Raw genomic sequence first — 14,449 nt, 5'->3', positions numbered from 1 at the left:
TGGTCCACAAATGAAGTCAAAAACATTTCATGAGGCCAAGTTTAAACAACTGTTCCTAAACATAATACTTTTAGGCTATCTTAAAAGAAAAGATGCAGTCTAGAAAGCAAAATCTTCACTGAACTAAATTTGATTTCTGGTTATATCTTTCTCAAGCTATTCAATATTAAATATTGCCACACCCAGATTCACATGATATTTATGCACTTTAAGTCATTAAACTATAAAGCCTTCAATTTTGTAACATAAGACCGTACAGAACTACTGGTGGTCATTTAAAGGTCATTAAGTTCAACCACTCCGTTTACAAATGAGGAAATCAAGGGCTGGTGATCACCCTAATAAGGCCAGAAATGCTAATAGCAGAGCCAGGTTTGAACACAACCCCAAATACTTCTTTTATTTCTTAACATGTAGGAAAGTCTATCATATGCTACCAACTTCTGATCATTAACAACAAAGAAATCGCGTGGTTGATTTAAATACCTTATTTAGCAAACCTTGCCAGACATTTATTATTTAGAATATTATAGCTGGTACAAGTTATATATATTTTTTTTTAGTTCTTTATACTTCAATTAATCATAGCTGCTCTTCAGAATTAAGATCTACACTTTATTGTTGGTTTCTCAAGCACTAAAAAGATTCTCTAATTGGTTGATTCCTCTTTCCCTTTCCCAATGTACAGCAACTGGCATCAGCCCAACTGGATTCCAAAGAGATTATGGAACTGCTTTCCCTTCGGAGTTCCACTAATGTTCTTAATTGACTGGTTACCAGGTAATACCCAAAAGAAAACAAAGCCTTGCTTTTAGAACTGAGTGCACTGGTGTGGGACTGAATTCAGAATCAGTCAAGTACACAGACAAAATAAAGAAAACCAGAGGCAGCCTGCCCATCTCTCTATCTTATTCAAAAAGTAGCAACCAGTTCAAAACTGGTCCAAAAATATTCCTTTTACAAATTGTACTACTAACCAGCAACAAATTCACTGAGTTTTCTCTCTTTTCCCTCTTTTAGCTTTGGTATTGAGAATAGTGGTGACATGAGGGGTAAAATAAATTCACAATTCAGGCAGACACTGCTGATAAATTAGTTAGCTGTATACAATATTCAGGTAGAAATTCCATGCATATTAGGAAGTAATAATATTGTGAACTGTTCCTCCTTCCTGCAACTACACCAAATGCAAAGAGAATCTTGGATACTTTTATGACACTATGAATCAGGCAGCGTGGCTTCCTCTCCCCCAAAATTACCAAACAACACAGTCCAAGATTACATAAGAGGGTTAAGGAAAGCCTAAGACCTTCAAAGAGAACAAAGGGCTTTTATTAAGCAGGTATTAGTACACAGGGCTGCTATAGTGGCTGTCAGGAAATGAGACAGCAAGAGTCATTAGAATGTTAAAACATAAAAGGAAAAAATAGGAAAATAACATGACACTTTCAAAAATTCAGATACACTATATTAATCTGAATGTGGAGCATGAGCAATATAGATCTTTATGAATGTTCTGGACTCCCTTCTCTTTTATACAGTAGGGAGGCCCCTAATATTCATCGCTGATAAACTGCAAAGTCTGACATCCTTTCTATTTAAATGTCATTCAGATTTCATTTCTAAATGGAGAATATTATATTTTTATATGTCCATATGATAAAATCTAAGCTTAAATTGTACACAAAACTTAGGGATACAAGGTAAAACATAAAAGAGAAGCACTTGTGAATTTGTTACCTGATTGTTGCCCATTTTCTGATTTATCTCTGTTCATCACATGTAGTTTATTCCTTTACCAAACCTGCCTTAAATGTGTGCCAAATGAACTTAAGTCACAACAGTCACAGAATGAGAGCCTTATTACAACTGAAAAGAAAAAAGTGATAATGACTTAATGAATCATTTATAGATACCCTTATGATCTTTCACCTAATAACAAAAGTTTACTATTACTTCTCCCTCTTTACCCTTACCTCTCACCTAGGTAAAATCAGCATTGCAACAGTGTTTTAAAATGACCATTCAATTTCGTGGGCTCAAAACAGGATTCCTGGTGCTCAAAGTTCAGGATTAGGATGAGGGGGCTGCTTAAGTAATCATAGACTCACATCACGGATGACATAAGACAAATTCCCCCTTTATGACAACTGCTTATATGATTTGCAGAACAAATAAAAACAAGGGTCAAATACTACATCACAAATGTGTGGAGGTAGAGGGCAGAAGATCACTACTGCTGACTAACCAGCAGGTATTATGCAAGTAATCAGGGCAGAGGAAGTTCTGGCACACACACAAGATATGTTTAGTATGAACTGAGTTGGTTTCCGAGGCCAGAGTAAGGAAGACCTCCATCCAACCCTACCAGCACATCACAGTTCACATACCACAATTTTCTTTCCCAGGCATTTCCCCTCCCGCTCCTCTCAACCCTCCCCCAATACAAAAACAACAGCAATTCCAAATCCAAAAAATTACAGTACAACTATTAAAATCCACACCTCTGTAAGCTCCACCTACACAGTGCCATGAGGGATTCAACATATCCTGATCAGAAGCAAACCTGAAAGCAGGCAGCTGCTCAAAATGAAGAATGGCCTTGCACCAGGAATACAAAGAAAATCATGACACACGACTTTGCCCTCTTCTTCCTCCCAATAGAAGTTACCTCAGCACAAAAGCCCAGGTCCCAATCCTACAGCACAACTTAAGCCAAGGAAAAAGAGAAAGACTGTTTAGGATGTTCCATTTCCGCAGTCAGGAAAGGGAGAGTGCAGGAAGAAAGGAAACACTCTTCATTTCTAGGTAGCCACACACAAAGTGAATCGAAGCCCAGTTTAAATCACACTCTTTGCTATGCACCTTACTCTATCACTCACAAGATTTCTAGGAGCAAGGCAATTTTCTACTCTCAGGAGACCTCAACCACTCCCCGGCTACACTGCTCTGATTTACTTGGTATCATCCAAACAGAGCAAGAAAGAGTTCAGGAAGGCTCCAGCCAGACTTGCAGGGCAGCTGCTGACTGACTCTGAATCCTGAAGACTCGTAGTATGTAAAGATCCCCAGTTTGCCAAAAGACATTTTATACCACCCAATAGTGATTTACTCAGAAAGAGAAATTTGATTATAAATCCAAGTAAAATTAACTTGTTTGCATTATCCATTTCTTCTTCATGGTACTTTGAATCATGCCCCCATTAAATGCCCCTTAAAGGAGAATGTCCATCGAACCCTTTAAAAAGGTCGGGAAAGTAGGGATAGGGTACACAGTAATCCACTCTCAAACTGCCACAGGCAAACTCATTAAATAGAAAAAGGTTAAATACTTTTTAACATAAGAAAAGATATCCCCTCCCCCATTCCTACTTGAAATTTATCATTCTAATATTAAAGCAACAGAACCTATTTTAGTTTCTTTCATTTCATAAAATTTTATTTATTCCCAAATTATTTCCAACTGATAACATAAAACATGACATAAATAATTGACAAAATTTAGTCCTATATTCATTCAGCAGCTCTCATAGCAGGTTTCTAGAGCTACCTTAGTCTGGATAAAGTCAGTATCCACATAAAATATCTGTTCTAACACATCTGGATCAGTATACATGTTTTCTAAAATGACATGACTAAGGCATTACACTTGGAATGTAAGAACATTAGGAGAATTGCATATCAAAAGAAAATTTAAGGTTCTCTGGCCATTATTTATATATATATATATATTTTTCTCTCCCTACTGTAAAGATACAGAATCTAAATAATGATGCCAACAGACACCCTCTTACAATGACATACAAAAATTCTATGAAATTAATCAAACAAGCTTTGTATATTAAACTTTTAACTTTCATGATTTTCTTCTAGAAAGGCTACTCTAAATTCTTTCATTCAGCAACAACAAAAAAGAAGCACAGATGGAGTCATCCCTTGCCCATTCATTTAAGCATTTGTTTCAAACAAAATCACAGCAATGAGAAACAGTGGGGGAAGGGCCCCTAACTAAAATAATGTAAAAAGCGTCTTAAAATGCAAGGTCACAACACCTTTGACAGGCAGGAATTTAAAACAGGGCATTTTTGGAGTAGAAATACAGCTCTTAAAATAAATCGTTATTAAACGAATGCGTGAAGCAAGTGAAGCAGTGATCTGTGTGGGACTGTAGACAGGCTCCCCTACTCACTCTGCAGAGCAGTTGGTCTCTTGGAACCAGGGGGATTTGTAAAAGACTGGCACTTCACACAACTTGCTTTCCTGAAGGCATCACTGTTGCTTACATTCAAATTAAGTATTGGAAATGCCTGAAACTCAGAGGAATTGTGGTGGATATGCTGCACTGCGTTCTCAGTCTGCCTTCCAAAAACTGAAAGCAAGATACATTCTATAACAATACGAAGAGAAAAAGACTTCATTCTGCTAACATTCCAAGGAAAACTATGACGGCGTCCTGACCTATAAATCTGTTAGTTAATATCTGAAGAAGTATAATATTTTGATAATTTATAGATTGCCTTTGTTGTCTCAATAATTTTGCTGTCTGACTTTGGCTTTCTAGTGTAATGAAGCTAATTGAATATTGAACTGTTTCTGATTCAACCACCAAGAAATTGTGGATTGTTAGGTTCTGTTTGACATCTGATAATTTTTAAGCACAGTTCTGTCTCTATTCCCGTGCTGTCTGCCTCTGCTTCCATTCTATAAACCACTACTTCTTGGTTTATACCTACATCCCTTTATTTCCTTCATGCACAGGAAAGCAAAAAAGCCTCTATTTCCAGAGGTCTCTCTGATTATACACTGAACATAATGCTGCTTCATGAATCTGTTTTCACTGTGTGCAACCTAGGCTTCAGAAAGCTGAAAACAGATGTGTTCGCATGTGGTTTTAATCGATTTCATGCTGCTCCATTTCTAAATAATAAGTACCAATTTCACAGGCGAGAAAAAACATGAGTAACAGTAAGATAAAATATTCCCAAAATAATCATCTGAACATCTCCAATAGTAAAAAATGTTTCTGTCTAGGTAAAGAAAATACTCGATAAGCCTAATAATACTGTGGCAATGCACAAACTCCCTCCTGGGAGACCAAAATGCAAAATTGGCCTGTAGCTTAGGCTCTTAGCTGTAGACTGGGTGTGTAGTACAGAAAATGAAATCAGTCTCTGGGGAAGAGCTTCTGTGGACTGTCACTGGTGCTGGTTATAGAGAAGGCAATACACAATTTCGTAGATAAAAATAACTTACAGTCACACCAGATGACCAGAGAAAGGACGCAGAGATAAGGTACAGCAAGGACCCTTTTCCTCCCCAAAGAGCTAAACCCAGTACATGGAAAAAAACCATAGCAGCCTTAAAATTCTTAGAAAAATAATTAAAAATAAACTGTAAAAAAACTAAGGTAAATTATGAAATGAAGGCTAAGTACTCCTTTTGAACATTTTAAAAAGAAAGAGAGAGATAAAAGGTTTCCAATCAGCTACTTGGAATCAACAACACATTCACAAAGAAATTCAAAAACTGTATTTGAAGGCTCCTAGGCACATTAAGCAACTTGTTTGCTGATACTAAACACAAAATTTTTAAACCCCAACACATCAAAGGAGATTGTTTTTTCCCGAATGGAAAATATAAACTCAGTTTTCTAGCTTTTTTTTTTTGTAGAGACAGAGTCTCACTGTACTGCCCTCGGTAGAGTGCCATGATGTCACAGGACTCACAGCAACCTCCAGCTCTTGGGCTTCCGTGATTTTCCTGCCTCAGCCTCCCAAGTAGCTGGGACTACAGGCGCCTGCCACAACGCCCGGCTATTTTTTTGTTGCAGTTCAGCCAGGGCTGGGTTTGAACCCGCCACCCTCGGTATATGGGGCCAGCGCCCTACTCACTGAGCCATAGGCGCCACCCTTCTAGCTTTTTTAAAACATTAAATTAATAATATAGCCATACTAAGAGATTCAATTTGTAGTTCTTGTATCAATTTTAAGCTTTGTTATGTAAACACACACACAAACCACATTTCTATGAGGAAGTGGAAATGAAACATCTTTAAAAAAGGAGTCATCTATAATATCTTTTATAAAATTGTTGAGATAAAATGAACTCAAGTATAAAACTTGCCTTCAAATGCAGGAGTTTTTTTTAAAACAGCTTTCAAAATCTGGCTGTTCTAAACACAGCAAGCATCACTTCTTTAACTCCTTTCTTTCCCATTTCCTCATTCCCAGTAATCATATGACAGTGATATTGATTTTATAGGAAATCAGGGGGATTACTGGATATGGGATACGTATTTCATTTGAAAAACAAATACTTTTCTGTTTTAGAAGTTGGAGAAGAGAAAATGGTTCTGGTGCTGTATACTTAAACACGCAATGTTAAAATGCACCAAATTAATTAAAATTTCCATAAAAAAAAAACAGCATTCAAATTAATCCTTTCAGTGAAATTTTTGTACTTTTTTTCCCTGAGAGATATATTCTCTACTAGTCTCAGAATTGATACCAATTTTCTATTTTCTGTGTCTAAGCAAGCAGAGCACTGGAAGAGAATTTTATTTATTTTCAAAATGAATTGGCAGGTGTTAGATATCTATTTTAAAATGAGAAGGCATTTTTTTTTTTTTTTTCAGTTTTTTTAGCCAGGGCTGGATTTGAACCCACCACCCTTGGCATATGGGGCCAATGCCCTACTCCTTGAGCCACAGGTGCTGCCCGAGAAGACATTTTTTTAAGGCATTCAAATTTTATTACCACCTTTTTATTTTTTTTGCAATAATTATTATATATATATTTTTATATATATTTTTTGGAGACAGAGTCTTGGGAAAAAATGCCATGACATCACAGCTCATAACAATCTCAAACCTTTGGTTAAGAGGATCCTCCTGCCTTGGTCTCCTGAATAGCTGGAACTATAGGTCCACACCACAATACAAGGCTAATTTTTTCTATTTTTAGTAGAGACAAGGTCTCACTCTAACTCAGACTGGTTTCAAACTCCTGAGCTCAGGCAATCTACCCACCTCAGCCTCCCAGAGTGCTAGGATTACAGGCGTGAGCCACCTTGCCTGGCCTTATTATCACCTTAAAATAAAATCTCACAAAATAATGAAAAAAAATAAATTCATTACTTAAAAAAATCAAACACAGTGTTCCTTAACTATCTAAATGTGAGGAGAGTTTGGCAAGAAATAAAACATTAACCTCAGCAAAATAACATTTTGGTAGTGATAGATAGAATGATACAAAGTTCATGATCTTAGTTTAGGGGGAAAAATCAAGTATAACGTAGTCTGTCATTTTAGAACCACTCACCTGTGTTCTTCATTGCTCTTTGAAAAAGAAAATACAGAAAGTTCATTTAACATACTCAAGCCAGATTGGCCCCTAAACTTAAATTGAAACTGGCTTTCTCATCCAACTTACTAGGTGTTTAGTAACAATTCTTATCATTCTTGAGTGTCATCTACTAAAGAGGCAATATGCTGAATTCCTTCACTGCCTGGGTCATGTCATTTAACTCTTGTAGCTTCCACAAACTGTAGTTCTAAAACCCACTGTCTTTCTATTCTGCCATGCTACCTTCTATGAGTCACAATTTTATGAAATCTTTATGTTCCCAGACTAATCAGACTTAATTTTTTCTATCATCAGACTTAACTTTTGATTACCCCTATAGAATTACCTTAAAGAAACTTAATTTATATAAAAATTGGTCAGAAGAAACCTAAAAGAGAATATAGAATAAAGGTGGAACTTTATACAATAACCCATTTAGCAAACTAGGAAATAAATAAACCTGAGAAAGAAATCCTGGCTAAAACTTGGAAATCTTACTGTTAATCGTATTAGAAAAATGTGTGCATGCTATTACAGCTCACCTAGAACTAGTTATAGGCTTGCTTCTTAGAAAAAAAATCACATAACCACCTCTTTATATCTACTGCTGTTTGTAATCTATGTTTTCTCAAATAAAAACCATACACATTGATCATAAAAAATGATTTCTAATTACTTACTATCACTAGTATCTAGTACCATAGGAGGCCCTCAAAAAAATGTGCTAAAGGGAATTAAATACATTTAAGAATAAACAAATGTGCTTTTGCTACTTTTTCTGTACTTAACTTTCAATTTTGAAATAATTATAGATTCACAGAACTTTGCAAAAAGAAGTAGAGATCCCTTTGTCCACTGCTTTCAAACGGTAACATTTTACATAACTATAGTACAAAACCAAGAAATTCACGTTGGAACAATCCAATAACCTTGTTCAGATTTTTCCTTTAGCTGCTTTTTGAGAGTATACACTTTTTCATATACTTTGACTCTATTTTTTCTGAGGAGAACACAGAGGGTCAAAGGAGCTGAAGGACGACCCGAAGTTATAGTGCTAAAAAGTGGCAAAAATAAAGCTAATTAAAAGTGGCTAAATAAAGCTAATAATTCTGAATGAGAGATCTTTTTCTGATAAAGAGTATACATCTGGATTATATGCATTCTTCAAAATATTCTTATTCCAAAGTTATCCCATCAGATGAATGCTATTTTTCACACATTATTTTTCATCTTTCCAGAACCCCCAAAACTTTCCTCATTAAAAAGTTAACACTATTGACCTATTAAAAATGCTCATCAGTAATACCTAATGCTCATCAGTAATACCTAAGAAAAAGCTAGGTTAGGCTAGGCTGATCACCACTTGTAGCTACAGGCTGCCTTGCCACCTTTGATCCTTGAGCAATGATTTTCTTTTTTTTTTTTTTTTTTTGTAGAGACAGAGTCTCACTTTATGGCCCTCGGGTAGAGTGCCGTGGCCTCACACAGCTCACAGCAACCTCCAACTCCTGGGCTTAAGCGATTCTCTTGCCTCAGCCTCCCGAGTAGCTGGGACTACAGGCACTCGCCACAACGCCCGGCTATTTTTTTTTTTTTTTTGTAGAGACAGAGTTTCACTGTACCGCCCTCAGGTAGAGTGCCGTGGCGTCACATGGCTCACAGCAACCTCTAACTCTTGGGCTTACGTGATTCTCTTGCCTCAGCCTCCCGAGTAGCTGGGACTACAGGCGCCGGCCACAACGCCCGGCTATTTTTTTGTTGCAGTTTGGCCGGGGCCGGGTTTGAACCCATCACCCTTGGTATATGGGGCCGGCGCCTTACCGACTGAGCCACAGGCGCCACCCTTGAGCAATGATTTTCAGCTGGTGAGCCACAGCACATTGGTGTGCCATGAGAGGATCTTAGTTAGGTGTGCCACAAAATTTTTAAAAATCATCAATTAAATGATTTTCAAAAGAAGTGCAAAGCATAGTAATTATATCCATTTTTTACTCTTTTTTTTATTAACATAATTTAAGTGTGCCATGTAAGTTTAACTATAGGTTCAAGGGTGCCATGAGATAAAAAAACTTGCCCTAGAGCAAAGTTCCATGTCTAGTACAAAGCAATATCATAAACATTGAATAACCCAGTAAAGGAATGAACGAATGGGCAAATGAATGAACAAGCTAACAACTTAACGTGAGATGACCAAATACACCAAACATACTTAAAGATAGTCCTACCTACCTAACAAGAGGAAAATAAACTATCAAACAGAAAGTAAGAGAAATAAACGCATGGCACACCATTTCCCCTTGAAGAAAAAACTAACAACACAACTACCTTCTTCCACGCCTGAAATGAATTAATTTATAGATAACTCACAACTCCTTGAGCTAAATGTCATTTTCATTGTTCTCCAACTTCCAATAAATGTGATCACCAAAAAAATAAAAATAAAAAAATAACATGCCAAGTCCCCACCCTGTATGTGGGTCACTATGAAAGTTTTGTAACAGACTATAGTATGGTCCATTATTTCAATTCTAAGAAACACAGTTGATACCATCCTTTCTGATCCATCCATGCAAGTTTCGACTTGCTCAGCTTATCAGTGCTGCTGGGAGGGCTTCATCTGTTTCCATCTGCACAGAGTTTATATTTCTTGATTTGTGTATATCTCACAAACTTTCATGATGACCCGTGTATAAAATGGGGCCCAGGCATTTGTATTTCATTTTTAAAGCTCCCCAGGTGATTCTAAATCTCTTATTATAAAGATGAAGAAACTGAGGCCTAGTGAAACTGAATGCCTTAGTCAAGATAATGCAGCTAGTCAGTAGAATGAAGACTAGAATCTAAGTAGGAATACTACAATTTTTTAAAACATAATAAATAGAAAAAAATTCAAGAATTGTGAAACTTCGTTTTAACTTTGAAACTGTTGGCCATTTTTTAAAACAAGAAATTAGGAAAAAAGTCCACCCACATTTGAATTCTTCCTGGTATACAGTTGCAGTCAAGTGGTCAGACATAAACCATTGAGGCACCAAAAAAGTTACTGTGTGAGGATATAAAAAAACGAGGTGGGTGGTTCTTGTCTTGTCCATTTTTGGCAGTTAGCACTCTTATGTTGCACTGCTTAATTGGTCTCATGATGTCCAGCAATATGCTTGATTTTTTTTTTAACCAAAACAGGTACATGTATAAAACTGATGGAACTTACTAGATACAAAATGTGACTCCCTAATCAATATCTGTCATACTGCTCATCAGATTAAATAGATAATACATATTTTTAACTATTTTCTAATATCAACTAGTTATATTTCTAAACTTACCTTTAATGGTATCATTTTCAGCTCTCATTATGTCAATGAGTGAACTCTCCAGTGAGTGCATATCAAATGTCCTGGGGCGATCCTGTAAAGACACAACAGCCACAAACCACTTTTTAAAATAGTATTTTAATATAAAAGTGGGCAATAAGTTCCATTTGATGAGATACAAATCAAAAAGTAGCAATTTTAACTTTCTTTATGTATAAGGTACATTATTATTAAATGTTTTTATAGTGCTTATCAAACATTAAAAATCACAAAACTGGCTCAGTGCCCGCAGCTCAGTGGTTAGGGCGCAGGCCACATACATCAGGGCTAGTGGGTTGGAACCCAGCCTGGGCCTGCTAAAACAACAGTGACAACAACAACAACAAAAATAGCCGGGCATTGTGACAGGCACCTGTAGTCCCAGCTACTTGGGAGGCTAAGGCAAGAGAATAGCTTAAGCCCAAGGGTTAGAGGTTGCTGTGATCTGTGATGCTACAGCACTCTACCGAGGGCGACATAATAAGATTGTGTCTCAAAAATTAAAAAAAAAAAAATCACAAAAGAAAGTATACAGGGTGCAGCAAAGAATAATTTGATTTCTAACAATAATTTCAACCAAAACATCACTTTTATTCATAAAGTAGAAACCATTAAAACTAATTTCCATATTAATTAAGAACATTAAATACATGTAAAAATAAAATTCTTCATCTTCCTACAACTTCAGATTGCAATAACACGGTAAATCTTTTCAAACTTGTTGCAGTAGTTATCTGTTAGATTAGTACCTATATGTGCTGTTCAGAATAGCTGTATTTTCTTATAAGCCAAGGTCTGTAAATAAGACCAATAAATGGCAAAGCATCCCAAAATATCATTGGGAAATCATGACAAATTATGCCCTTATTTCAAGAAAATAAAAATATGATTGATTTATCATATCATATCACTTTATTATCAAGGCTATCCTTGAATGTTAATGAATGTACCTTCTTAAAGATTTATTTTTGAAACTAATAATCCATATGGAAAGTACCTAAAAACCTCTTCTCTTTCCCTCAAAAGATACATTAAAAAAACGCTTTTGGTAGAATCTCCCCTCCCCAATATAAAAACAAATCTGGACTAATGAAGCACAGGACTGCCCTCATTACTGTCAGGAGGCCTCCTCTCGGGAGGAGACTGAGAAGAGCAATAGAGAACTGCTGAAGCATGTTCTATCCCTCTATACCCCTGACAACATGCTATTAGGTCCCCAAACAACCCAGTCGTTACTTCTGGTAAATAAAGGATAAAAAGGACAACTGATCAGAGTTAAAATCTGGATGAGAAAACCAAAAAAAAAGAACCCTTGATTCTTATTTACTATCTCAACTCGCAAAGTTAGCCTTGATTTTACTGCCATTAAAATTAAAGGGAAGAACCAGGTATGGAGTACATTGCTGGTCTAAAACCCTAGCTTCACCAAGTACATTTCAAGGATGGGGGAGGAATCCGAGATATACAACATCCCAACTGCTCTGGCATTCCTCAGGATGAAGAGCACTAACGATTTCTAAAATTAAAAGTTTAGCTTGATAAATTAAAAGGAGATGAAAACATTTTTAAATTAAACTCTGGGAGACGGCAATAACACATGCTTCTGACCCACCCTAAGAATAAATAATGTACAAACATACAAAGGCCAGTGCATGGTACCAAAGGGGGAAAAAGGCTTCCAAAGGGATTTGATGCGCAGGGTGCTAACATCTTCTCTTCAGTTGCATTTCCTTTCACATTATTTTTAATTCAAAGCTTTGGCTTTTAAAAAAAAATTCACCTCCCAATTTTATTCTTTGTTAAAACAAACTTGTTGGGACCTCACTTTTCCACTTTCCTCCTAGCTGTCTTCTAGAACCTCTAGGGTGACCAAGCATGGCCTTCACTTGAGAGCACTTTCTTTAATTGACCTGAAATTTCTCTGTGCTTCTATAACACTTCTCACCCTGCGTGATTATTATGCTTCCCTGAAATAGGGACCACTCCTCCTGATCCCACCTTACCATGTAGATACTCATTAATGTTCACCTAGCAAATTGTTTTAGACACCAACATTTTACCTCCGCAACTTGAGGAGTCTAAGGGCAGTTATATTTGGATAGAATCTATTACACACATTAGAGGTAGGAGAGAGCACTGGAGGTTCTTCCCCAGGGTGGGAAGGTTGGGGTGAGGATGAGGATAGGGAAGAGGGGACAGGCGCCTTAACATCCTATTCTGCTCTAAACTGGTACAATTCCCTCCAGGACATCTTTGTCACCTTTTCCTCCTGATTCTTTCCTTGTTATCCTCATCTCAACAAGAACTATCTATAGAGAGGCAAGAGGACATAGGACCAGAATCAGAATTTCTAAGTTTAGTATTCTTAAAAGAAACTGTTCTGTTTTTATACTTCCTTACCTTAAGCGCTACATTAAATCAAAACTCCCTACGGCATATTCTTTTGGAAGCAAAGTGAATTTGAGGCATAACTTGAGGTTCAGAAGTTAATACAAAGTTATATTGTTCTTTTATAGAAGCTGGATTAGTTCTCTTACAGCAGTCTAAAACCACTCCTATAACTGGGCCATCCACTCTTTTCACTCCCATTACAAACCAATCTCGGAGGTAATAATCCTTGGTGTCTGTTCACTGACTATGAACTTCCCAAGGGCAGGAGCCCTGTCTTTACATCAAATGTTCCCAGCCTGTCCACCTAAAATAGGGTGATGGAGCGCCAAGATAGTCATGTCCTCTGCTCACAGGACTGCCCAGACAGGCCTCGGTGGCAGGAACCTAGAACCTCTCGGCTGATGATCTCTACTTAAGTATTATCATTTTCTATGTGTCATGCATGGTGTGAAACAAGTTGAGAAGCATTACCCTACATTTCTGCATCACTGTGCCTCACACAAGTCCTGGCAGGTATAAAGCATGCAAATGGTTGCTAAATCAACAAAAAAATGAACCTCTTCAAGGAATTTTTTTTTTTTTTAGATAGTCTCTCTCTGTTCCCTGGGCTACAATGTCAGGTATCTGCCTAGCTCACAGCAACCTCAAACTCCTGGGCTCAAGAGATCCTCCTGCCTCAGCCTCCCAAGTAGCTAGGACTACAGGCAAAAGCCACAATGTCCGGCGGCTAATTTTTCTATTTTTTAGTAGAGATGGGATCTGGCTTTTGCTGAGGCTGGTCTCAAACTCCTGATCTCAAGGGATCCTCCTGCCCCAGCCTCCCAATTACTTCAAGTAATTTTTTTTTTTTTGCAGTTTTTTTGGCCGGGGCTGGGTTTGAACCCGCCACCTCCGGCATATGGGGCCAGTGCCTTACTCCTTTAAGCCACAGGTGCCACCCAATAATTTTTAAACATTTAAAAAATTTTTCTCTCTTACTTGCTTATCTCAAGATTTGTTTTTACATTTCCCCTTTTCTTCTATAGAACTTTTTGTTTTCCTTTGTCAAAATAACTAATGGTGGGAATGGAGAGAGAAGAGATTTCAGTCTATTCTTTTTCATACAACCAGCATAATAAGCAACCTTGGGAATTTCCAGAACTTGCATTTTGCCAATTACTGGATCACAAGAGCACTGAAAAGAAGCAGTTAATAAAAAATATAACACAAAGTGCTTCTGTTCCGTTTGTTTTATAAGAGCTATTTCCAGTAAGTCCAGAAGCTTTCTTTTAATCTCCCTCTTTCTGAATGTAATACTAAAATTTAGTAAACCACACCATACCACTCCCCAGTCCCAAACATCTTGCCTGGAGTATAAAGAGTTTT

The 14,449-nt window shown here is 37.1% G+C and overlaps 1 protein-coding gene across 6 annotated transcripts in view; it reads right to left on the bottom strand.

Annotated features, from left to right (window-relative positions):
- Nucleotides 1–14,449, bottom strand: part of CPEB4 (cytoplasmic polyadenylation element binding protein 4) — a 75,133-nt gene that overhangs the window by 43,957 nt on the left and 16,727 nt on the right. For all 6 annotated transcript variants that reach the window (XM_053566601.1, XM_053566603.1, XM_053566604.1 and 3 more), the window contains one exon: nt 10,667–10,748. In XM_053566601.1, the coding sequence (XP_053422576.1) occupies nt 10,667–10,748 (82 nt within the window). The remainder of the gene's footprint in view (nt 1–10,666; nt 10,749–14,449) is intronic.

Source organism: Nycticebus coucang, chromosome 17 (assembly GCF_027406575.1).
Source record: "Nycticebus coucang isolate mNycCou1 chromosome 17, mNycCou1.pri, whole genome shotgun sequence".
Taxonomy (NCBI): Eukaryota; Metazoa; Chordata; class Mammalia; order Primates; family Lorisidae; genus Nycticebus; species Nycticebus coucang.
Note: the sequence above shows the minus strand (reverse complement) of the source record. Positions and strands in the feature narration are given on the sequence as shown.